Source organism: Nannobrachium achirus, assembly GCF_963921795.1.
Source record: "Nannobrachium achirus genome assembly, chromosome: 2".
Classification (NCBI taxonomy): Eukaryota; Metazoa; Chordata; class Actinopteri; order Myctophiformes; family Myctophidae; genus Nannobrachium; species Nannobrachium achirus.
The window spans coordinates 26,835,343-26,855,301 of NC_137811.1; the positions used below are offsets into that span (position 1 = coordinate 26,835,343).

Consider the following 19,959-nt stretch of genomic DNA (forward strand, 5'->3'; position numbering starts at 1 on the left):
ATCGTAACAATGTATAGTATCAATTTTACTTTTTTAATTTTTTAAAACCTTCCAAAAATAGAATAGAATAGTGTCAGTTTGCTTGCCTCTAGTTCTGGGTGTCTGACGCAGTGCCATGCTAGCCTCATCCTTCTCTCTCTGACTTTCTGTGACCCGGGGTAGAGGACCACATTTCTGATGTGCTCTGTCCATGTGACACCTAGGGCCATTCGTAGGGCTGTCACGATTATGACATTTTACATGACGATTAATTGTCACTCAAATAATTGCGATTGACGATTTAATTGTGTTTTTGTTGTTGACAATTACATGTCTGTTTGGCTTTTATGCTTTGAAGTTGCACATGGTAGATATGACACATAACCTAAATATACAAAGAAATTACTGACATATTTTACAACTTTATACTTAAAAAAGAACATTGATAATGGAAATAGCCGATCTACAAGCTCACAACGCGTCGCGATGCGACGCGTTGTGAGCATGTAGATCTTCTATTTCCACTATTTTTTACTTTTTTTTTTAAAATATAAGAACATTTTTCAACATGGAAACGATTATGACGATTATGAAAAATAATCACGATTATGTAAAAAAGAAATCACGATTAGACGATTATGTAATAATTGTGACAGCCCTAGCCATTCGTAGGATTGTTGTGTAGACTCCATTCAATATAATAGCAATACTTTGCCCAGTCCTGACGGTCAACGGCCATATCTCTGTCCTGTGAACACAAAAGTCAGTAGAAATACTCTATAGTCTTTGGAGTCTGCATTCAAATGAGGCTGCGAGTTTTTTTTCCACTCTGCCCTCTTTAGCATGGTTGGGGGTGAACTGAGTATCTCTCTAGGCTATCGGTGAGACAGCACCTAAGGGAGGAATCTAACAGGGTCTCTTTTTACGATGTGTCCCATTTAAACGGCTGGCTGTTTTTCATCATAAATGGCCCTGCTGAGTGCAATTTGATGTCTGGGAGAGGACGCCGTAATGATCTTAAGAGAACATTCTCCCATTCTTTCTGTGCTGCAAATAGGAGACGATGAGCCCTTTCCTGGTGATGATCTTGCAGAAACAACATCATCATCAACAGTGTAACGGAATCTATTCAGGTTAATACATGTTGAGATAAATGTTATCAGCATGAGCGTTCTAAAATACTGTATATATTTTTAAAAGGAGTCTGCTTCTCTAACTGCATTGTGTAGCTTTTCAGTGGGCTGACTAAGCCTGTCACTACAGTGCATCTAGTGTATTTATATCGTCACTGGCGGGCAGAAACCTTGTATCTCCAAGTTTCAAATGTGTAAACTGTTTCGCAAAGTGAAGCCCTGCTTCATCATAAGGCTGTCGCACAAAAGTAGTGAAAACAGCCGATCTACAAGCACACAACGCCTCGCGGTGCGAGGCGTTGTGTGCTTGTAGATCTGCTATTTTCACTAGTTTAGTTCATTTTTAAAATGATAAATACAAAACGAACGGTCTTGGACATACAAGGTTTTCACCTGACAACGACGATATTGAATTTGTGTTTGCCGTCATTTACTAGTGGGTGTGCAATGATCAAGGCTACAGAGATGAAAGGAAACCTGCAATCTGTATCCAATGTGCATTCATTTCCTTGCAAAAAAACTAACCAAGCAAAATAAAAAAAAACAAATAAAAGAATGTTTCTACTGACCTGATGAAAAGGAAATAAGGCTGAGAAAAGCATGAAAGCCCTCGGTGTGATGCGAATTAGACCCTAGGCCTGTAACCGATGGTCTAAAAATTCAGAGGTGGGCACGAGATCTACTTAGCCATTTTCCAAGGCTGGCGAGGCTAATAATAATAAGTCAACAATTTCACACATCTATCTGGGGAGAAATGTGTCGTGCACATCAAACAATAATGCATACAAAATTGTTAGGAAAAATTGGCGACAGGATCTTTAAAAAGCTATATACGGTTTCTCAGTTCTGCAAGGTGTTCGTTGACAACACAACACCACAGAGTATTCTGGAGGGAAAAAGCAGGTATAGAAGTTGGCCTTCAATCTAAAATGAAAAATAAATAATAATCTGTCTTGCAGAAAGATCACACAAAATCCAATTTCACTTCAACACAAAAGTGGGAACTAGCAGCAAAGTCAAGTTGACAGCTGCTGGTTGCAATTATCAACGAGGCATCATCTTTCACTGTTGATCAGTAGGTATTCATGATAGAGAACACAAATGTAGCACGGGTGAATGGAACACACAACCTTCAGGCCAACATCCACCACATCCTTCATATTCAGTGATTTCTTCATGTACGCAAGGAAAACATCCTCACATCTCGTCCTTCAGTGGAAAGATAGGGAGCAATTCCTTCCTTTTGTGCACACATGACTGAAGTGGCCATTTTAACTTCACCAACCGGCTTTATGAAAACAGACGTAGTAGTGTTGCTTGCTGAGATTTCAGTTCACTTTCTTTAAACCCATTAAAAGCGGGAAAGCATCCGTGTAATTCTAAAATGTATCGTATAAACATTTCCCTTTTAGACAAGACAAACAATGTATTCTCTTCCCGTTCTGCGTGGAAATGGTCTTTTCTCTTTTTGGTGTCTCTTCCTGAAGTCGTTCTCAATACTGCCGTCTGGTTTCGTCTTGTTAGCTGTGGTTGGAAAGTAGTCGGGTAGTGGACCATACACCATATCGTCGTTGTCGGGTGGAAACCTTGTATCTCCAAGTTTCAAATTTGTACATTCTTTCGCAAAGTAAAGCCCTGCTTCATCATACAAGGCCGTCGCACAAAAGTAGTGAAAACAGCAGATCTACAAGCACACAACGCCTCGCGGTGCGAGGCGTTGTGTGCTTGCAGATCGGCTGTTTTCACTAGTTTAAATCCTTTTTGGAGCGGTGAAAGCGCTCCCAATAGACAGGTATGTCCGTGGGTATGTGGGTGGGTGGCCACACACAACACACTAGTTAAAGGAGGGGCGCTGTTTTGTGCAGGCCAGGCACACTCACCACTCACTCACAGGCACAGTTTACTCACTCACTCACTCACTCACTCACTCACTCACATAGGGTACAGCTGCTCAAATTCACCGCTCCACTTCGAACCGAGGTTTGATTTTTAAAATGATAAATGCAAAACGAACGGTTTTGGACATAGAAGGTTTTCATCGGACAACGACGATATATATGATGCTGCCCATGTCCATTCCTATGCTAAATCGTGCTATGATTCGCTGGGGTTTCATATTCAAACCAACAAGCCTGAACACAAGTGGACGAATGGATGTTTTTGTCTGCGGCTCTCAAATTGCTCCACCATCGACCCCTTGGGGATCGACCAGTCGATGGTAAAGACACTGTTTCCCCAACCCCTGAGATGTTTTGATTGACATTGCGATTCTGAGTGCGTGTGATTGATCACGTCTAGCGCCGCGTCCCGCATAGAACGAATGGACACCTAGAGAGAGCGTTCACTCTCCTCTTCCAGAAACAGCTCTCACACCCAGCAGTGTTATCGTATCCCCTTCCTACCGCTAAAGACCTAATCCTTTGGGGAATAGTTGTTTTCTTTTTCTGCCTCCATATTTTATTGATGGGACGACTCATCTTTTTATTTCCAGAGGCTACAATCTTGCTTACAGCGCACCGATCAATAATTCAGCAAATAAATGAATAAAAAAAAGTCTTAATAAGACGAATCCCTTTAAATGTGCCCTTTTTTCCCCTCTACTATGCAAACACATGTGCATAAGGTGTACACATAAGAAACAAAAAAACGATCGTCAGCCATGCCTTCTGTAGCAAAAGCCATAGATGTAATGCCTGAATTTGTGCTCCGTCGCATGCCAAAAATAGCAGATCTACAAGCTCACAACATGACTAGGAGTGTCACGATCATGACATTAATTGTCATACAAAAATTGTGATTAATGATAGAATTGTGTTTTTGGCATTAAACATCGGAACAGGTAAATAACATATTTAGCCTAACACGCTCGTTTAAGAGGTCAGTCCGACCGGTTTTGAGACTCTGACATCCATTACCTTTGGTCAGGCTTTCAGCTAAATTGACCTCACCCATTCACCCCCAGGCAGAGAAGGTCTTCGCACCTCCAAAGAAGTTGAAAAGAAGAAAAAGGGCTGGGGCAGATATGACAAATAAATATACAAAGACTATTACTAACAATGACCAGTACCAATAATCAAAATAAATAATTTACAATGAAACAAACAGGCCATATTCTTTGTTATATCGGCTAACTCTTTTTGCTGTATTACCCTAAATGCCCAAAAGGGGGACGCCAGGTTCAAAGTAGTTCATTTCATCCTGCTGTACCCATACAGACAGTGTTGAATTAGTCTTGTCCCACGCGCCCCCGCCGCACCATATCTTTTCTGAGCAGTGGTCACGCCTCTCACTTAAACGGACATGCATTGATGCTAAAACCCCCAAAGTTCACACCTCGCCAACGCTTTAGCGTCACAACAGGGTGTTTTAACAAAGAAACAAACCTGTATGCATATCAATAGACCTGAATAGTAGGTGTTGAGCGACATGCGCGTGACGTCTCTACATAAGCGACCCCCCAAACATTGACTCAACAATGCACCACTGCATACAGATGAGCACTAACCTTTATAAAGATGATGCAAAGTCATAGCGATGATTAGCACAAATAACTAAGATTGGGAGATTACCGGTATGTAATAATTGTGACAGGCCTATCTAACACATTGTAAGCAAGGTTTGCACTCAGCGAAGTATGACTCGGGCTTATAAGGTTCCCCAACAACCCATATTTTTAAACCTTGCTGTTATGGCAAGAAAAAAAAGAATACTGAAGATTTGGTTTGACAACGAAAAAATGTAGTCTGGAAGACAGCAGCTCTCCATATGTCAAGGAGAATCCCGGCAAAGACAGACACCGATTTAAAGTGAATGTTCAGTGCAGCGATGTAAAAGTTTGAGTCCATAAAAATACTGCAGCCATTGTGGAAATGTGACTGTGGCTCTACCAAAAAAGAAAAAAAAATCAGTTGGATGTCTGTGGAAAGAAACCCATTTGGATGTGTGCACTGCAGTAAAGACTAGAATCCCGCACACTGCCATTTTTGTCTAATGATCGCTATATTATTTTTGTATGCAAAGTATTCAGGGAGATGGATCACACGACGATCCTTAAACCCATTTAGGCCTAGAATTATTGAATGCTTTAACCAGTGAAAAATAGCAGATCTACAAGCTCACAGCGCGGCACCGAGTGCCGCGCGGCGAGCTTGTAGATCTGCTATTTTTGAAAAAGTCGCGAAAATGTGTGCAAATCTTTGAATATAATGTATTTTCAAAGCGAACGTTTGTAACTCAAATTTTGCTTCTGGGTGGTCCCTGGAACTAGATATTTTGAGATGGGGGTCCGTGGCCAAACTCATATCATTTTGGGGGTCCTTCACATGAAAAGGTTTGAGAACCACTGACATAGTAGTCTCTCAAGAACAGACTAACTGAGCTCCATTTAAGTGAAAAGGACCTTTTCTTTGACGATGGCTGGCCAGATTGCTGACATAGAAACAGGTTTTTCAAGACACTTATAGAATCTGGTCAAAATTCAAATTTTCACGATTTTTCAAAAATAGCAGATCTACAAGCTCGCAGCGCGGCACTCGGTGCCGCGCTGTGAGCTTGTATATCTGCTATTTTTCAATAGTTAAAGCATAAAACAATGATACACAATATAGTGTACCCGTTCTGAATGGGTTAAACCCAAACTGTTAACGAGAAAACGCAACGCTCAGCGTTCATCATGTAGATGAGGTGGTCGTGTGAAGATTGGATGTTTGCGCATCTGAAAGCAGCTCGTAATGTTTACATTTAATGAGCTTTCTTTTTCACCCTCGCACGAAACTATCAATACATCAGTGGAGAGGAAACCATCAATGATACATATAGAGTTACTTTCTCACCAGCCAACGAACGTATGTACTAATTATGAAAGCTGAGAGAGAGGCAGACAGACAGACATGCAGGCACAGACTTGAAAGGCGGTTTACTCTCGAGAGGTCATTAGTTGACTTGATTGATTTAACCTCTCGTCCCTATTTTGGACAACGGCAAAAAAACTGAGATATTCAAAAATAGCCTACAGCATCTAGAACAGGGTTCTCCAATTAGTTTTCCCCAAGGGCCAAATTATGTCTAGGGTACCATGCCGAGGGCCACAGCATTGCAGGGGACGACGGTGGCGTTCCCGCTACTCCAGTGACAGATCGGATATCGTCGTTGTCGGGTGAAAATCTTGTATGTCAAAAACCGTTCGTTTTGCATTTATCATTTTAAAAATGATTTAAACTAGTGAAAACAGCCGATCTGCTGTTTTCACTACTTTTGTGCGATGGCTTTGTTTTATGAAGCAGGGCTTTACTTTGCGAAAGAACGTACACATTTTGAGATATGGTTTTTCCACCAGACAATGACGATATACTAGTTTTGTTGCTGCTCTTATACCACCATTATTACTGGGGTTGGTGGGGGCCAGACAGTGGCCCCCTGCGGGCCGCAAATGGCCCGCGGGCCGCCTATTGGGGAACCCTGATCTAGAAGCTTACATGTGATGTTCAAAATGTTATGAACTTCAGTTAATAATGTGTGTATTTCTATTTTATGTTTGCTTGTTCATGTTATAAATAATGTTAAATATCAATGTAGAAGTTTTATATATAATTAATTTACATTTTGGATCTATTACAACTTTATTGTTATGAGCTAACTAAGTTTACAAAAAAAAAATTGAATAGTTTGAAAATATTTCAAACTTATTTTCTAGATTTTGCCCTTTTTGTCAAAGTATCTTTCAAAACATTAGTAATAATCATAGGGTCTCTCCAAGATCGGGATCGGACCCAAAACATCTGGCCTCTGTGGAGCTCTAATATTCTGAGGCTCCATGCACAGCAGCCACACCAGAACAAATTGGGCCTCTTCCTCACTTCCTTCGCAGATTTTACCAATGTAAGGCTGTATTCCATTTAGTTCAAAACAGAGATCTGTGAGCTTGTCCATTTTATAATAGTTTGACTTTCTGTCACTAATTGACGATTTGGCCAATGGTTGACCAGTTCTTAGTTTGTTGATTACTATTAACACCGTAATGGCCTATTTGTTTTTTGAGCGGTGGTCACAACGCTCCTATACGTGGCCGTGTGTGTGGGTCTGTCTGTCTGTCTGTCTGTCTGTCTGTCTGTCTGTCTGTCTGTCTGCGTGTCTGTAGCCTACAGTACCTTTTATGACCACACATGTTAAGGGAGGGGCGCTGTTGTTCAGGATAGGCCAGGCACACTCACACACAAACGTTCAGGCCAGGCCAGGCACACACACACACACAACACACACAAACACACACACACACACACACACACACACACACACACACACACACACACACACACACACACACACACACACACACACACACACACACACACACACACACACACACACACACACACACACACACACAGGGGGGAAGGGGGTGGAGTTGGTGGGTCACTCACTCAATTCAATTTCAATTCAATTCAAAGGACTCACTCACTCACTCACGCACACACACACACACACAAGACAAGGACCTTTCTCTGTAGCTACCAGAACAAATGATGCTTTTTCTGCAAGACTGTTGCGCAGCCTCCACGACCACCGCTCAGTTCACACGGGTGTGATTTTTTCTTTCTTTGAAGTATTAAAAAGGTCTTAAAAGTCCTTAAATTGTCACTTCATTGTCATCTGGGGACCTGGCCAAAATCATGTCCCCTCGGGGTCCACTCCCGACCCACAGGTTGAGAACCACTGTACAAGACTACAATTACTTTTCAACCACAGCTAACGATACGACCAGATAGCAGTATTGAGAACGACTTCAAGAAGTTGTCCAAATGACCCTTTTACGGATGTATAACTATGATAGTGTAACTCTTGAGATAGTACCCTCTCAGAGTTATGGGGGAGTTATGGGGTTATGGGGGTCCAATAAATACTGTGAAACACTGTGCTAAGTAAGGAAAGGGCCAGAGATCTTTCCAATATGGCTGCTGTGTATACATAGAGCCACTCCCGGAGAGGTGTGCAAAGCATCCAGTCAGTGCTTCTGTGGCGGTAAAAAAAGAAAATCTGTTAAACCTGCAGATAAATATAGGCTGTGAACCGAGTAAACAGCGGTCACATGTAGAGGCTGCTTTTCAATTACCCAGCAGTTAACCTCGCCGTAAGGTCCGCCATCACCGCACAGTGCGGGAAAAGAAAAGCCAAGCAGTTCCTATTGAGCATCCTTGGCTCTCACCACCTCCCTGTCTGTCTCTCTGGACTTCAGTGTTTTTATTCTCCACCGGCATGGATTCCTTTTAAATCCCACTTTAATGCCTTTATCCTTGCACTTTAACTCTCACTAAGAAATGTATTATCCAGCTCATTCTGGCGCTGCTACTGTACTTACTGTACAGTGGTGCGTGTTTGTACTGTATACTATGTCTGTATACAAACGGGTGAGCTCCAAATGCAATTCTCTGTCACTTAGTTATCGTTGCTGTCGGGCAGAAACCTTGTTTTGTGTTTTTTTATGTAAATTAACGCCCTACTTGATTATACTTCATCGTCAGACAAAGGCATCAAAAGCAGAAGATCTACAAGCTCGAAACAAGCATGTTTATCTGCTACTTTAGACATTTTTTTTATTTGAATCTTGAAAAGTAACAGTTTAGGACATAATAAGGTTTCCACCCGACAAGAGACATTATACTTGGTCGCGCAGTGGTGTCTAACATCCAAAAAATGCGGATCTACAGAGTTTTGTATATTGTCTATTTTTGGTGTCAGACACAATGCCAAAGCCGGGAGTATAAATCGGGGCTTTATGCATCGTTTTGGGTGAGTGATGATAAAAAAAAAACTAATAAATAAATAGAACAGCTCCTTTATATTATGTCGCCTCAGGGGACCTCAGAATTTCCAGCCGCACGTCTCTGTCTCTGTCTCTCCGTTTATCAATTTCCTCGGTGGGATTGACACCTGACGGAGGCTCATCAGGATGAAACACAGACTATGGGATGGAGGACAGCACCGCCGTGGCGTCGGCTCCCCCCCCCCCCCCCCCCACCCCCACCCGCCTGTTCTGCATTTGCATAATCACTCTAATATCCCAAACGTCCAGGCTGATTCCGGCACGGGGGACCTGCCACTCATCATCAAGGGAAATCAGCCTCGCAGACAAGACACAGCGGCATCGGTACGTGCGTGCGCACGGCCAGCCGAGACGGTGGCTGGTGATAATCCTGGCAGGACCTGCCTGAGACATTCCGCTCACGAGGCAAAGTGTGCAAACTCAGCTACACAGCTATATAATAATGTGTTCTGGAAGCAGCACAATGTAAGCTAATTCTGCGGGTAGTGTGCTGTGGGGATAACATTGTGCACAATGCCAGAATGCAGGCAAAAGTAACATTGAGCAGATTATGCCCAGAAGTATGGTCTGATTTTTGTATTGCACCATCAGGAACTTTCAAAAGGAATGAGTTGCAAATGGCTTCTAAATGTTATTGAGTTGTTCTGATACTGAATCCAGTATTGTAAAAGTTGACGAAATCTGTCTAAAATGCTGGTATCGATGAGAATGCTAGTCTATCCCCACACCACATCATTTATCACATGATGATTAGTATGTATTTTGAATGCTTCAGTTGATGTTGCACTACCGTGTTACTGTACTGTATATGTTTTTAAATGTTTATGTATTCCAAGATCAGTGGTTCTCAAACCTTTTCAATTTCAAGGACCCACAAAACTCTGTACAAATGGACCCTATGGATCCATTTGTACAATGGACCCTATGGATCCATTTGTACAATGGACCCTATGGATCCATTTGTACACTCTCCTAGATGATTATTCAACCCTCATGCTTATGGATAATGGATCTGAAGATCCCTGTATAACGCAGAGATGTCTGGGTTGTAAGGGCAGACATCCAGACTCGTACGGAAGGCTATGGGGTCTCTCCGTGAGAGCTGAGAGCTAGTGATTATAGACTATGGTCAATGGTATTGGCGGTACATCTCTACTAAATGGTTTTGGTTCTCTTACTCTGTAGCATTACAAAAGTGGTTTAAGATTTAAGCTTGTCCATTTTTAAACACACAATACCTCACGTAAGAACGATTACAGTTGGAAGAAGTTTTCTCATTCATAGGGAAATGGATATTCATACCTTCCTGCGGCTCTATAAACGAGAGGAGATTAGAGTAAAACAACACCAACAACAGCTCTGTTGTTCCCAGTGACAATCACAACAGCAATAAATAGAAGTGGAGAAAAGGGGTTAAGAGAGGGCGGAAAATGCAACACCTCGTAGTGTCGCATTTGTGGAGTGGAGAACAAAAGAGTTTGTTTGCAAGCAGAAATGGTTGCTCGTGAAGGTGTTAAACCCCTTTTGCACTGGCATGAAATGTCTGTAATTGACTGCTACAGAGCAGGTCAATCTGGGTGTGCCTAAGCACACCAGTGGTGGAAAAAAAGTACTCACATATTTACTTAAGTAAAATATCAATACTGCAATATAGAAATACTCTTACAAGTAAAAATCCGGAATTCTAAATGTACTCGAGTAAAAGTATGAAAGTGTTGGCATCAATATGTACTTAAAGTATCAACAGTAAAAGCACAAAATGTTTGAAAATAGGAGAGAGATAAATTAGGGCTAAAGTGGTTTATGTATGTTTTATAATATTATAATTTATATCTGCAAAGTAACTGGTAACTAAAGTTGTCAAATAATTGTAGTGGAGTAAAAGTACAATATTTGGATCCAAGATGTAGTGGAGTAAAAGTAAAAGTATTGGAAATACTCAAGTAAAGTACAAATACTGTACCTCAAATTTGTATTTAAGTACAGTACTTAAGTAAATGTACTTAGTTACTTTCCACCACTGCTGAGCTCACAACTGTAGGTCCACCTAGTCTACCGAAAGAAAAAACAGTAATTTGGCACATACTGTAACACAGAACATGCAGTACAAGCAATACTGTACGTTCTTGCATATACACACATTATTGTACTTTGCTCTTATTAATGTATATGTTACAGTTAGTTTGAGAAACCAGTTAGATTGGGAAAGGAGCGCTTGTTTTTGTTCACCTGGATGTGGAAGAAGCCCATGTCTCAGTGGTAGAGCATTTGACTGCATTAGTCCCACGCTGGTGAATGCTAACCTGGTGAATGCTACTATGCCTAGACCTAACCCTAACCCTAACCTCAGTAAAACTATGCCTAAACCTAACCATAACCTCAGTAAAACTATGCCTAAACCTAACCCTAATCCTAACCTCAGTAAAACTATGCCTAAACCTAACCCTAACCCTAACCCTAGCCTCAGTAAAACTATGCCTAAACCTAACCCTAATCCTAACCCTAACCTCAGTCAAATTATTCCTAGTTCCCCGAAGGAGGCACCGCCTGCTCCACCTTGTGCCCAAAAACGAGCGCTCCTGTTCTCAATCTAACTGAATCTCAAACTAACTGTGACATACATATATTATATTCATAGTTTTACTTTAAAGCAAACATTTTCAACTAGAGTCTTTGCTTCTGGGGTCCCTGGAACAAAATATTTGGAGACTGGGTTCCGCAGCCGAATACATATAATTCTGGGGGTCCATAACAGTATACCTTTTTCATAAAACGTAAAACAACATAAGACATTTGTAGAATCTACCTCAGGTCTTAATGGGCTCATTCTTACTTTGACTTGTGTGCAGTGCTTGTAGAACAAGCATGCATTCGTCAGCAACATTTCCTACCATACAGATGGTGTACATTTGACTGCAACATTTTGATTTGACCGTAACCATTGCACAGCTCTCATCTAAGGTGGCAGCTTGAAGAAAGGCTAATAAGGCCACAGCAGTGTGCGATTATGCTTTTAATCTACAAACTGCTAAAGCTCCTCTCAAAAGAAAGCGTCTAGAAAGAGACTCAGTAGGTGTTCCAAATGGCTAGTGTTGCTGGAAGAAACTGATTACAAGGGGGCAGTCAGTCAATTCAGTTGCTTTAGTCTTTTGAATTAAGACACACTTTTTCATAATTGTAATTTCTGTCGAAGGTAAATCAAAAGGGATTAAGGAAGTTCAGTAGAAAGACCCACAACTCCAGTAATCATATTCTGAGGGGAACATTAGCAAAGAAATAGCCGATCTGCAGGCTCACAGCGAGCTTGCATTCTTTGGCAAAGAGATTTTGTATAGATGGGAAAAAGGCGTCACAACTACAGCGCCAACCAAATGGAACCATTTTGTTCCATTTGTACACTGTCAGAGTTAAATTAACATTGATTTTACAATTTCAATATAAATTGGGGTTACAGAGATAGAAATGCTATTAAATAGGGGTCCGTAACCTAATGCATGTCAAACTAATGCATGTCAAACTGGGAAATTAAAATGGTTGGGAATCACTGCTAGAGCAGTAAAAATCTTCAATTTGGGGGTCCTTGACATGAGAGAAGCAGTGGTCTAGAGCAAGGGTTCTCTAACTTTTCAGGCTGTGACCCCCCAAAATAATGTGATTTGAACTGGTATTTGAACTCCCTGAGAAGCACTCAGAACTGGAGGAGTTGAGGTATTACAGGGTTTAAGTGGTTGAGGGCCACGCTGTCTTGTCGAGGAAATCTCCTGACTCGTGTCTGGAGATCAGGTCGGATGACACCAGGTGACGTCTCATGTTATGAGATGCTCCAAAGCACACTATGACTCAGCTGTGGTATTGAACCCTGAACACTCTAATAATCGAACCACAAGGCCACTGAGTTGCACTATGGGCCACAAACACACGGCACACACAGACGACAGCTGACAGTCAGATGTGATGGCAATGTTCTGTACCTGCGTGAGAGGAAATACATCTCCCACCTATGGGGAAAAACGTTAATGAAGGCCAGATGGGCCGAAGCGTTGTGTGTTTTTCCCCCGCTGTGTAAATAAAATTATTGGGAGCTGAGAGCCAGTGTGCGGATTCATTCTCCTCTTCTTCAGTCTACTTTTTTGGATCCAGCACCCGTCGCAGTCACTTGGATGTGCGTGTATCTCCCGACTGCTATGAAAAACGTTAATGAATAATGTTTTTGATCAATGTGTGCCTGTTATCTCTCCTACGGTACCACATGAATACAACATGGAATTGTGGACAAAATCTTATCCGACGACAACAACAAAAATCTTGGGTCTGAGAGGCTAAATCTCATCAAACGGTGGTCCGTGGCTCAGATGCTGACAAAATAACAGACCTTGATGTTATGAAAACCACTGAGCTACTGAGTCAGGGGCGAAATTAGATCTTATTCTGCATGGGTTTTCAGATCAAAAGGGCCCTGTACTGCTGTGAGGGGGGCCCATAGATTAGGAGATTAGAGACCCCTAATATATTGGAAATGACAAAATACATATCGTCGTTGTCGGGTGTAAACCTCATATCTCCAAGTTTCATTTGTATGTTCTTTGCTCCTGCTTCATCAGACAAGGCCGTCGCACAAAAGTAGTGAAAACAGCAGATCTACAAGCTCACAACGCCTCGCGGTGCGAGGCGTTGTGTGCTTGTAGATCGGCTGTTTTCACTAGTTTAAATCATTTTTAAAATGAAAAATGCAAAATGAATGGTTTTGGACATACAAGGTTTTCACCCGAAAATGGCGATATAATAGCCTATGATATTATAATACTGTCACCAGTAGGGGGGCCCTTGGGTTTATTAAACCCATCAACCCTATTCAAATTACGCTTGTGTACCGAGTACTGAGAGGACACAGACCTGTCTGATGGTCCTGGCCACCAGGACCTCCAGGACGGGTCCCCTGTCCTCGTGCAGCAGGTGCACTTCATCCAGGATCAGCAGGCGGACGATCTGGGTCAGGCCCACGTCGCCCACACTCTTCCTGGTCACCACGTCCCACTTCTCAGGCGTGGTCACCAGCATCTGACGGAGAAACGGAACACAAACAGTGGTGTCAAGCAGTGCTGATTTAGTCGACTAAAACCCTATGACGAAAAATGTTTGTCGACGTTTTTTTCACTGACGAAAACTAAATAAAAACGAAATAAAAACTAAGCTGTGATGACTAAAACTAAGACTAAATATATTGACAATTTCGTCAACAAAATAAAAACTAGATTAAAACGTTAGGGAGGGACTAGTGGAGAAGAGAGTCATTTTATGTTTGGTTGCTGTCAGGTGTTGCGTGCTGAAAATAGCAGATCTACAAGCTTTTAGATCGGCTATTTTCAGCACGCAACCAAATGTAAAATCAGTCATTACGATGTCATCAAGGCCTGCCAAAATACATTTTAGTTGACTAAATCAACTGTAGATTTAGTCAACTAAAATCTCATGATATTTAGACGAAAAAAAATTGACTAAAACTAAAACTTTTCAGGTGACTAAATTATGACTAAAACTAAATGACATTTTATTAAAAAGACTATGACTAAAACTAAATCAAAATTTGCTGTCAAAAACAACACTGGTGTCAAGTAACTAGTAAAGTACATTTACTCAAGCACTGTAGTATAAGCACTGAGGTATTTGTACTTTACTGAAGTATTTCCAATTGTAATACTTTTACTTCTACTCCAATACATCTCAGAGGCAAATACTTTTACGCCACTAAAACATTTTTTTAAGATTTGTTTTTGGCTTTTCTGCCTTTGATAGATCAAGTGAAGATAGACAGGAAAGAGGGAAAGAGACACAGGGAAAGACACGCAGCAAAGGTCGTCGGGAACGGGACTCGAACAGGCATTAGAGAGTACTTTTACTTTTGGTCCTTAAGTACATCTTGATGCCAAAACTTTAGTACTTTTACTGAAGTACATTTTGAATTCCGGACTTTTACTTTACTGCATTGATACTTTTACTGTAAGTAAAACATGTTTGACACACCAGCGTTCAAACAAACACACGGACAGTTATATTATGCAGATGGGCAGGCACGTGCAGTCATACACGGGTGATATACTGTACTAGACGGAAAGGACACTTCTGGCAGGCAGACAGATTAGCGTAATAATAAACCAGCAAACAAAGCATACAAGCATGGACAAATGGCCGTCACTATAGTCACAGTGACAGACGGAATGCTGCAGAGTTAGCAGCTGGAGACGAACAAGGAAAGCAAACATTAAGAACAGCCATCATTAGAGAGTCTGTCAGTCAACTGATGATAGACTCATTTAATGCACAGCTAGTGGCTCCAGCGGTGTTAACTTTGAAAAATAAATACTGAAAAAACTAAATTAAAACTAGAAAGATGCAATTCTAGGAAAATTGCAAGTGTGGTTGCAGTGACGTGAGTCATGAGGAACTGTGCCTGAAGAGCGCTTCTGAGGAGGTCCAAGCACATCATACTCTTTACAAAAAGCAGGTTCACTCTGCTGGGAAAACCCTTGGAAAACGTACATCAAACTTACGTTGTCCAATGGGAAAACCCTTGGAGTGACACATGGTAAAAAAATACAAAGCCACATATTGGAGCAGTTAGCACCACTCAAAAAAACAAGTTGTATCCATGGTAAATCTTTAAAAAAAATACAGCAGGGGTCTTCAACAGGGGTCTGGGACCCTAGGGGGGCCTCAGAGTTACTATAGGGGGCCACCAAGTATCTATGTGATAGGGACTTCTTTTAACCTCTGCCATAGCCTCAAACAAATAAACAAACAAACAAACTAACAAACAAACCACAACCACACTAATTATTCTGTAATGTTCACTACCATTATCGTCTTTTGGTTGTCATGGCTGCCAGTTCCCATTTGATGTTGTGTGGGAGTGCAGAATGCTCCAGACCGTACTGAATAACTGCTAGCTTGCATAACGTCTTCAGACTAGGACTTAAGTCTAAGATGAACAGGTCATCAGTGTTTCTGAATCTTTTACATCCACCAAAAAGGACGACACAATCCCCCACCATGCAACTGAACATCCATAACTTCTGACACAGGCCTTTCCCCTTGGCCTCAAGCTTCTTCCAGGAGAATGTCCCTGGACTGAACTTCCACAGATCATTGAAGGTCTGCTTCAGGTCGATGCCTCCAAATATGTAAAGCTCACCATGATAGGCAAAGGCTATATGACCCCAGCGTTCATATAGCAGTGCAGAAGGTGTGTTCAGCCAGCAGTTGGTCTCTGAGTCAAACACTGTGATGTCGGTGTAGTGGACCCAATCATCCCCTGAGCCCCCGAATACAAACATCTTTGTCCCGATGATGGTGGCAGTGTGATAGACTGAACCAGATGGTGGAATGCCTCTGGTGTTAATTAAAGACCAGACCATTGTGGTGGTGTCCAACTTGTAGACATCATGAGTGTATCCAGTCAGCTTGGTGTATCCTCCATAGCTATACATTACCTTCTCCAAGACACAGGCTGAGTGACCGTACCTCCCCACTGGAACAGTCCCAGAAACCCTGCGTTTCACCCATCTATGGGTGTCGACATCAAATGCATAAAGCTCTTTGTAGTACTCCTTTTTCCAGAAGCCTCCCCAGATGTAGACTGTATCTTCTATAAATACAGCTGTGTAGTCAGAGCGACGGGATGGAACATTAAGGGCATGTTCTCCTCTTCTGGGTGTCACTGGGGGTAACTTCACCCAGCGCAAAGACACTGTGCTGAAGACATGAACGCCAATCTGGTCAATGTACGTCTTCTTCTTCTTCTTCTTGTAGGACCCAGAGAAGGAGTACAGCTTCTGCTTGCTCACTGCTACAGCAGCGTGGTTATCTCTCTTTGGAATTCCTCTCAGATGTACTGTCCACCTTAACATTTCATACAGTAAAACAGTGGATGTAAGTAGTACACTTTCAGTAAGGCTCTATATAAGGATACATAGCTAATGGTGTGTGCTATCACTTATATTGTTACAGCGGCACACATGTGCTGCAAAGCTTGGCCATTCCATGAACCAGGTCCAGAGACCACTTCACCCCAATCCACCACAACCTTCCTTTGCTCCCAATCAGAAATACCCACCACCACCTACAACGCACTCAACAACCAAGCTCCTGGCTACCTCTCCACCCTCCTTAAACCCCATGCTGATAGTAAACGAGTTAATTTAGTTGACTAAGACCACAATTATTTTTGATACTTAGTCAACTAGACTAAACTATATCAGATGACTAAAATAAATGTGTTATTCAAAATCCGAATTTGCTGTCAAGATTAACAGCAAAGTTAGCAAAGTATTAATCAAAACAAATGTAGAGACAGTGAAGTGCCTCAGTTAACTAGGATTGCAGGTAAGCCAGGAACCTATTATCAGTCTAAACCATGAGTTTTCAAGCAGTGGCGGAGGTATAGCAGGTGGTACCTGGCCATGCATTCAGAAAATCTTCTTTTGTGATGTTTTTTGTAAAAGGAAATAATAAAAAAAAAATTATAATCATTTATTTTTTTACTTTTATTTGCTAATCTTGTGTGTGAATAATAATATTTTGAGAGATGACTTGGGCTGTCCTGCTTGGTGGTCCAGGTAAAAAAAATGCCTAAATGCATTAAAATGTGGCTGTATCTGGTAATGGCTTTACTGGTAATAAAATGCTTTCAGAACTGACACTGTTGTGTCAGGTAGGTCTACAATGGACCTAACAATAGTGGTGGTCCCCAGTTTCCTCGTATAGTCAGCTGGTGGTCCCTAGGTCAAAATCTGTTGAAAACCGCTGGTCTAAACAATAAACAGTGAAAAGAATAATCTACTACACATTCAAACTATAGGCAGTGTTGGGAAAGATCACTTTCCATATGAACTAGCTCAAAGTTCAGTTCACCATTTCTAAAATGAACTAGTTCATTTCATCGTTCATAATTTAGATTTTTGAACTAAAAGTTCATGGTTCCAAAAATGAACTAATTTAGTTATTTTCCCCCCTTTTTTCAATACGTTGCTGCGAGCTATTATTTGGCAAAATGATGTTGAGGTGCCCACAATGTTTAAATATGTGCCCAGTGCCACTGCACACTCTTCCTGCACCCCTTTGCAATGTGAAATGCCACTGAATCCGTTATCCTTTCCCACTGTCATTGTCTAATGTCGATAAGCTTTTATTGTGAAGGAAAACGTTTCTAAATATCCCACATCCTGCAAGTTTCCCTGTGCAGAAAATAGCAGATCTACAAGCCTTTACTTGGAAGTGTGTACGAGGAGGAGAAGGAGGCGATGTACTGTGCGCACACAGCATTGCCCGGCGCTAAATAAACATTTACTGTAAAGCGAAGATGCGTTCGAGCTGCGCGATTACATACAAAGTGAATACAAAGACGAGGCGACCGCATGCGCGGCACGAACGAGCGCCGTTCATGAAGGCCAGAATGAGCACGTTCAACAACAACTTCATCAAGCGGAAATAAAGAACGGTCCGTTCAAGTTCGCACAAAATATGAACGATTTTGATCGTTCAGTGAACGCGTTCGGGTACAACACTGACTATACCAGCAGCTGTTTAAATAACTTTGCTAAATTACACTTTAACAATGTGGTCAATTAAAACAAGCCTAAGTAACAATAACATTTTAGGCATTTAGCAGACCCTCTTAATCCAGAGCGATTCACAATAAGCAAGTTAAATATACTCCCAAACTGTTGTGGAGAAGAAGAAAAAATAAGAATTTGCAAGTCATGGCAGGGTGAATAGTTTTCTCTAGCTACAGTAACAGTATGTGTCTGTCTTCAGACTTCAATCACCGGTGCCATCTGCAAGCAGCTCCACAGCAGTATGGATCCAGTAATGAAGAGCCCAGTGCAGGCAGGGCTGGGAGGTGGGAGTAGGCCCACCTCCGCTCCACTCCGCTCCGCTCAGCCCTGCTCATTTCAAATGCTCCAACTTGGCCAAGTGAATCAATGGCGTCCAGGGTGATTACTGACTACGGTTAACACAGAAAAAAATCATCTTTGCTGGCTGATGTCAGCCCCCTCAGCCAGATGTCTGTCTTTCTTTCTGAAAAGAAAGGTATCAGTCTTGCCTGCATCAATCCAACAAAGTCCATTTCCAAGTGTCATAATTGACTGAGTGAGTGGTTACAGGGCTACTGGTGTTATTCAATTTGTATGGCCTATAACGAGTGTTAATTGTGTTGACTAAAACCACGACAAAAATAATTTGACAACATTTTTTTACTGAAGAAATTTTTAAATTAAACAATAAAATAATAAACTAAAACAAGAATAAAATGTTAGGGAGGGACTCGTGGAAAAGGGATCCAGTAGAACTACTGTAATAGATAAGTCATTATATGTTTGGTTGCGCTCTGAAAATAGCAGATCTACAAGCTCACAACGTGTTGCAGTTCGGCACATTGTGAGCTTGTAGATCAGCTATTTTCAATTTGCAACCAAGCGTAAAATCAGGCATTACAACGCCATCAAGGCCTGCCGAAATACACTTTTGTCGACAAAATCAACTATAAATTTAGTCAACTACAATCGCAAGAATCTACTAAAATTAGACTAAAACTAAAACCTTTCAGATAACTAAAATGTGACTAAAACAACATTAAATTGTATTTAAAAGAATATGACTAGAATAAAATCAAAATTTGATGCCAAAATTAGCACCAACTAAAAGATTATCTTGTACTTGAGTAAAAGTATCAATACTGCAATGTAGAAATACTCTGTTACAATTAAAATAATTCAAAATGTACTTGAGTAAAAGAACATTTTCAAATGTAAAAAGTATAATAATTAAATAGCAGATCTACTGTCACATCACAACGCTTTGGGAGCTTGTAGATCGGCTATCTTCATGTATATATTATAAGGCCGAAGTGGTTAATGTATGTTTTTTTGATAATAATCAAAACCTACATAGTAACTAAGTTTTCAAATAGTGGAGTGGAGTAAAGGTGCAAGATTTGCCTCTTGAGATTTAGTGGAGTAGAAGCAAAAGTAC

General features: G+C 41.3%; 2 protein-coding genes across 2 annotated transcripts in view; both read right to left on the minus strand.

Moving 5' to 3' along the window:
• Window positions 1–19,959, minus strand: part of ascc3 (activating signal cointegrator 1 complex subunit 3) — a 296,191-nt gene that overhangs the window by 167,293 nt on the left and 108,939 nt on the right. The window contains exon 12 of the mRNA XM_080751624.1: window positions 13,825–13,989. Coding sequence (XP_080607750.1) covers window positions 13,825–13,989 — 165 coding nt within the window. The remainder of the gene's footprint in view (window positions 1–13,824; window positions 13,990–19,959) is intronic.
• Window positions 15,130–16,835, minus strand: LOC308307992 (kelch domain-containing protein 3-like; the record flags this gene model as incomplete). The annotated part of the gene is made up of 2 exons (XM_080753343.1): window positions 15,130–15,164; window positions 16,007–16,835. The coding sequence occupies 2 exons, from the start codon at window positions 16,833–16,835 to the stop codon at window positions 15,130–15,132; spliced, it is 864 nt and encodes a 287-aa protein (XP_080609469.1).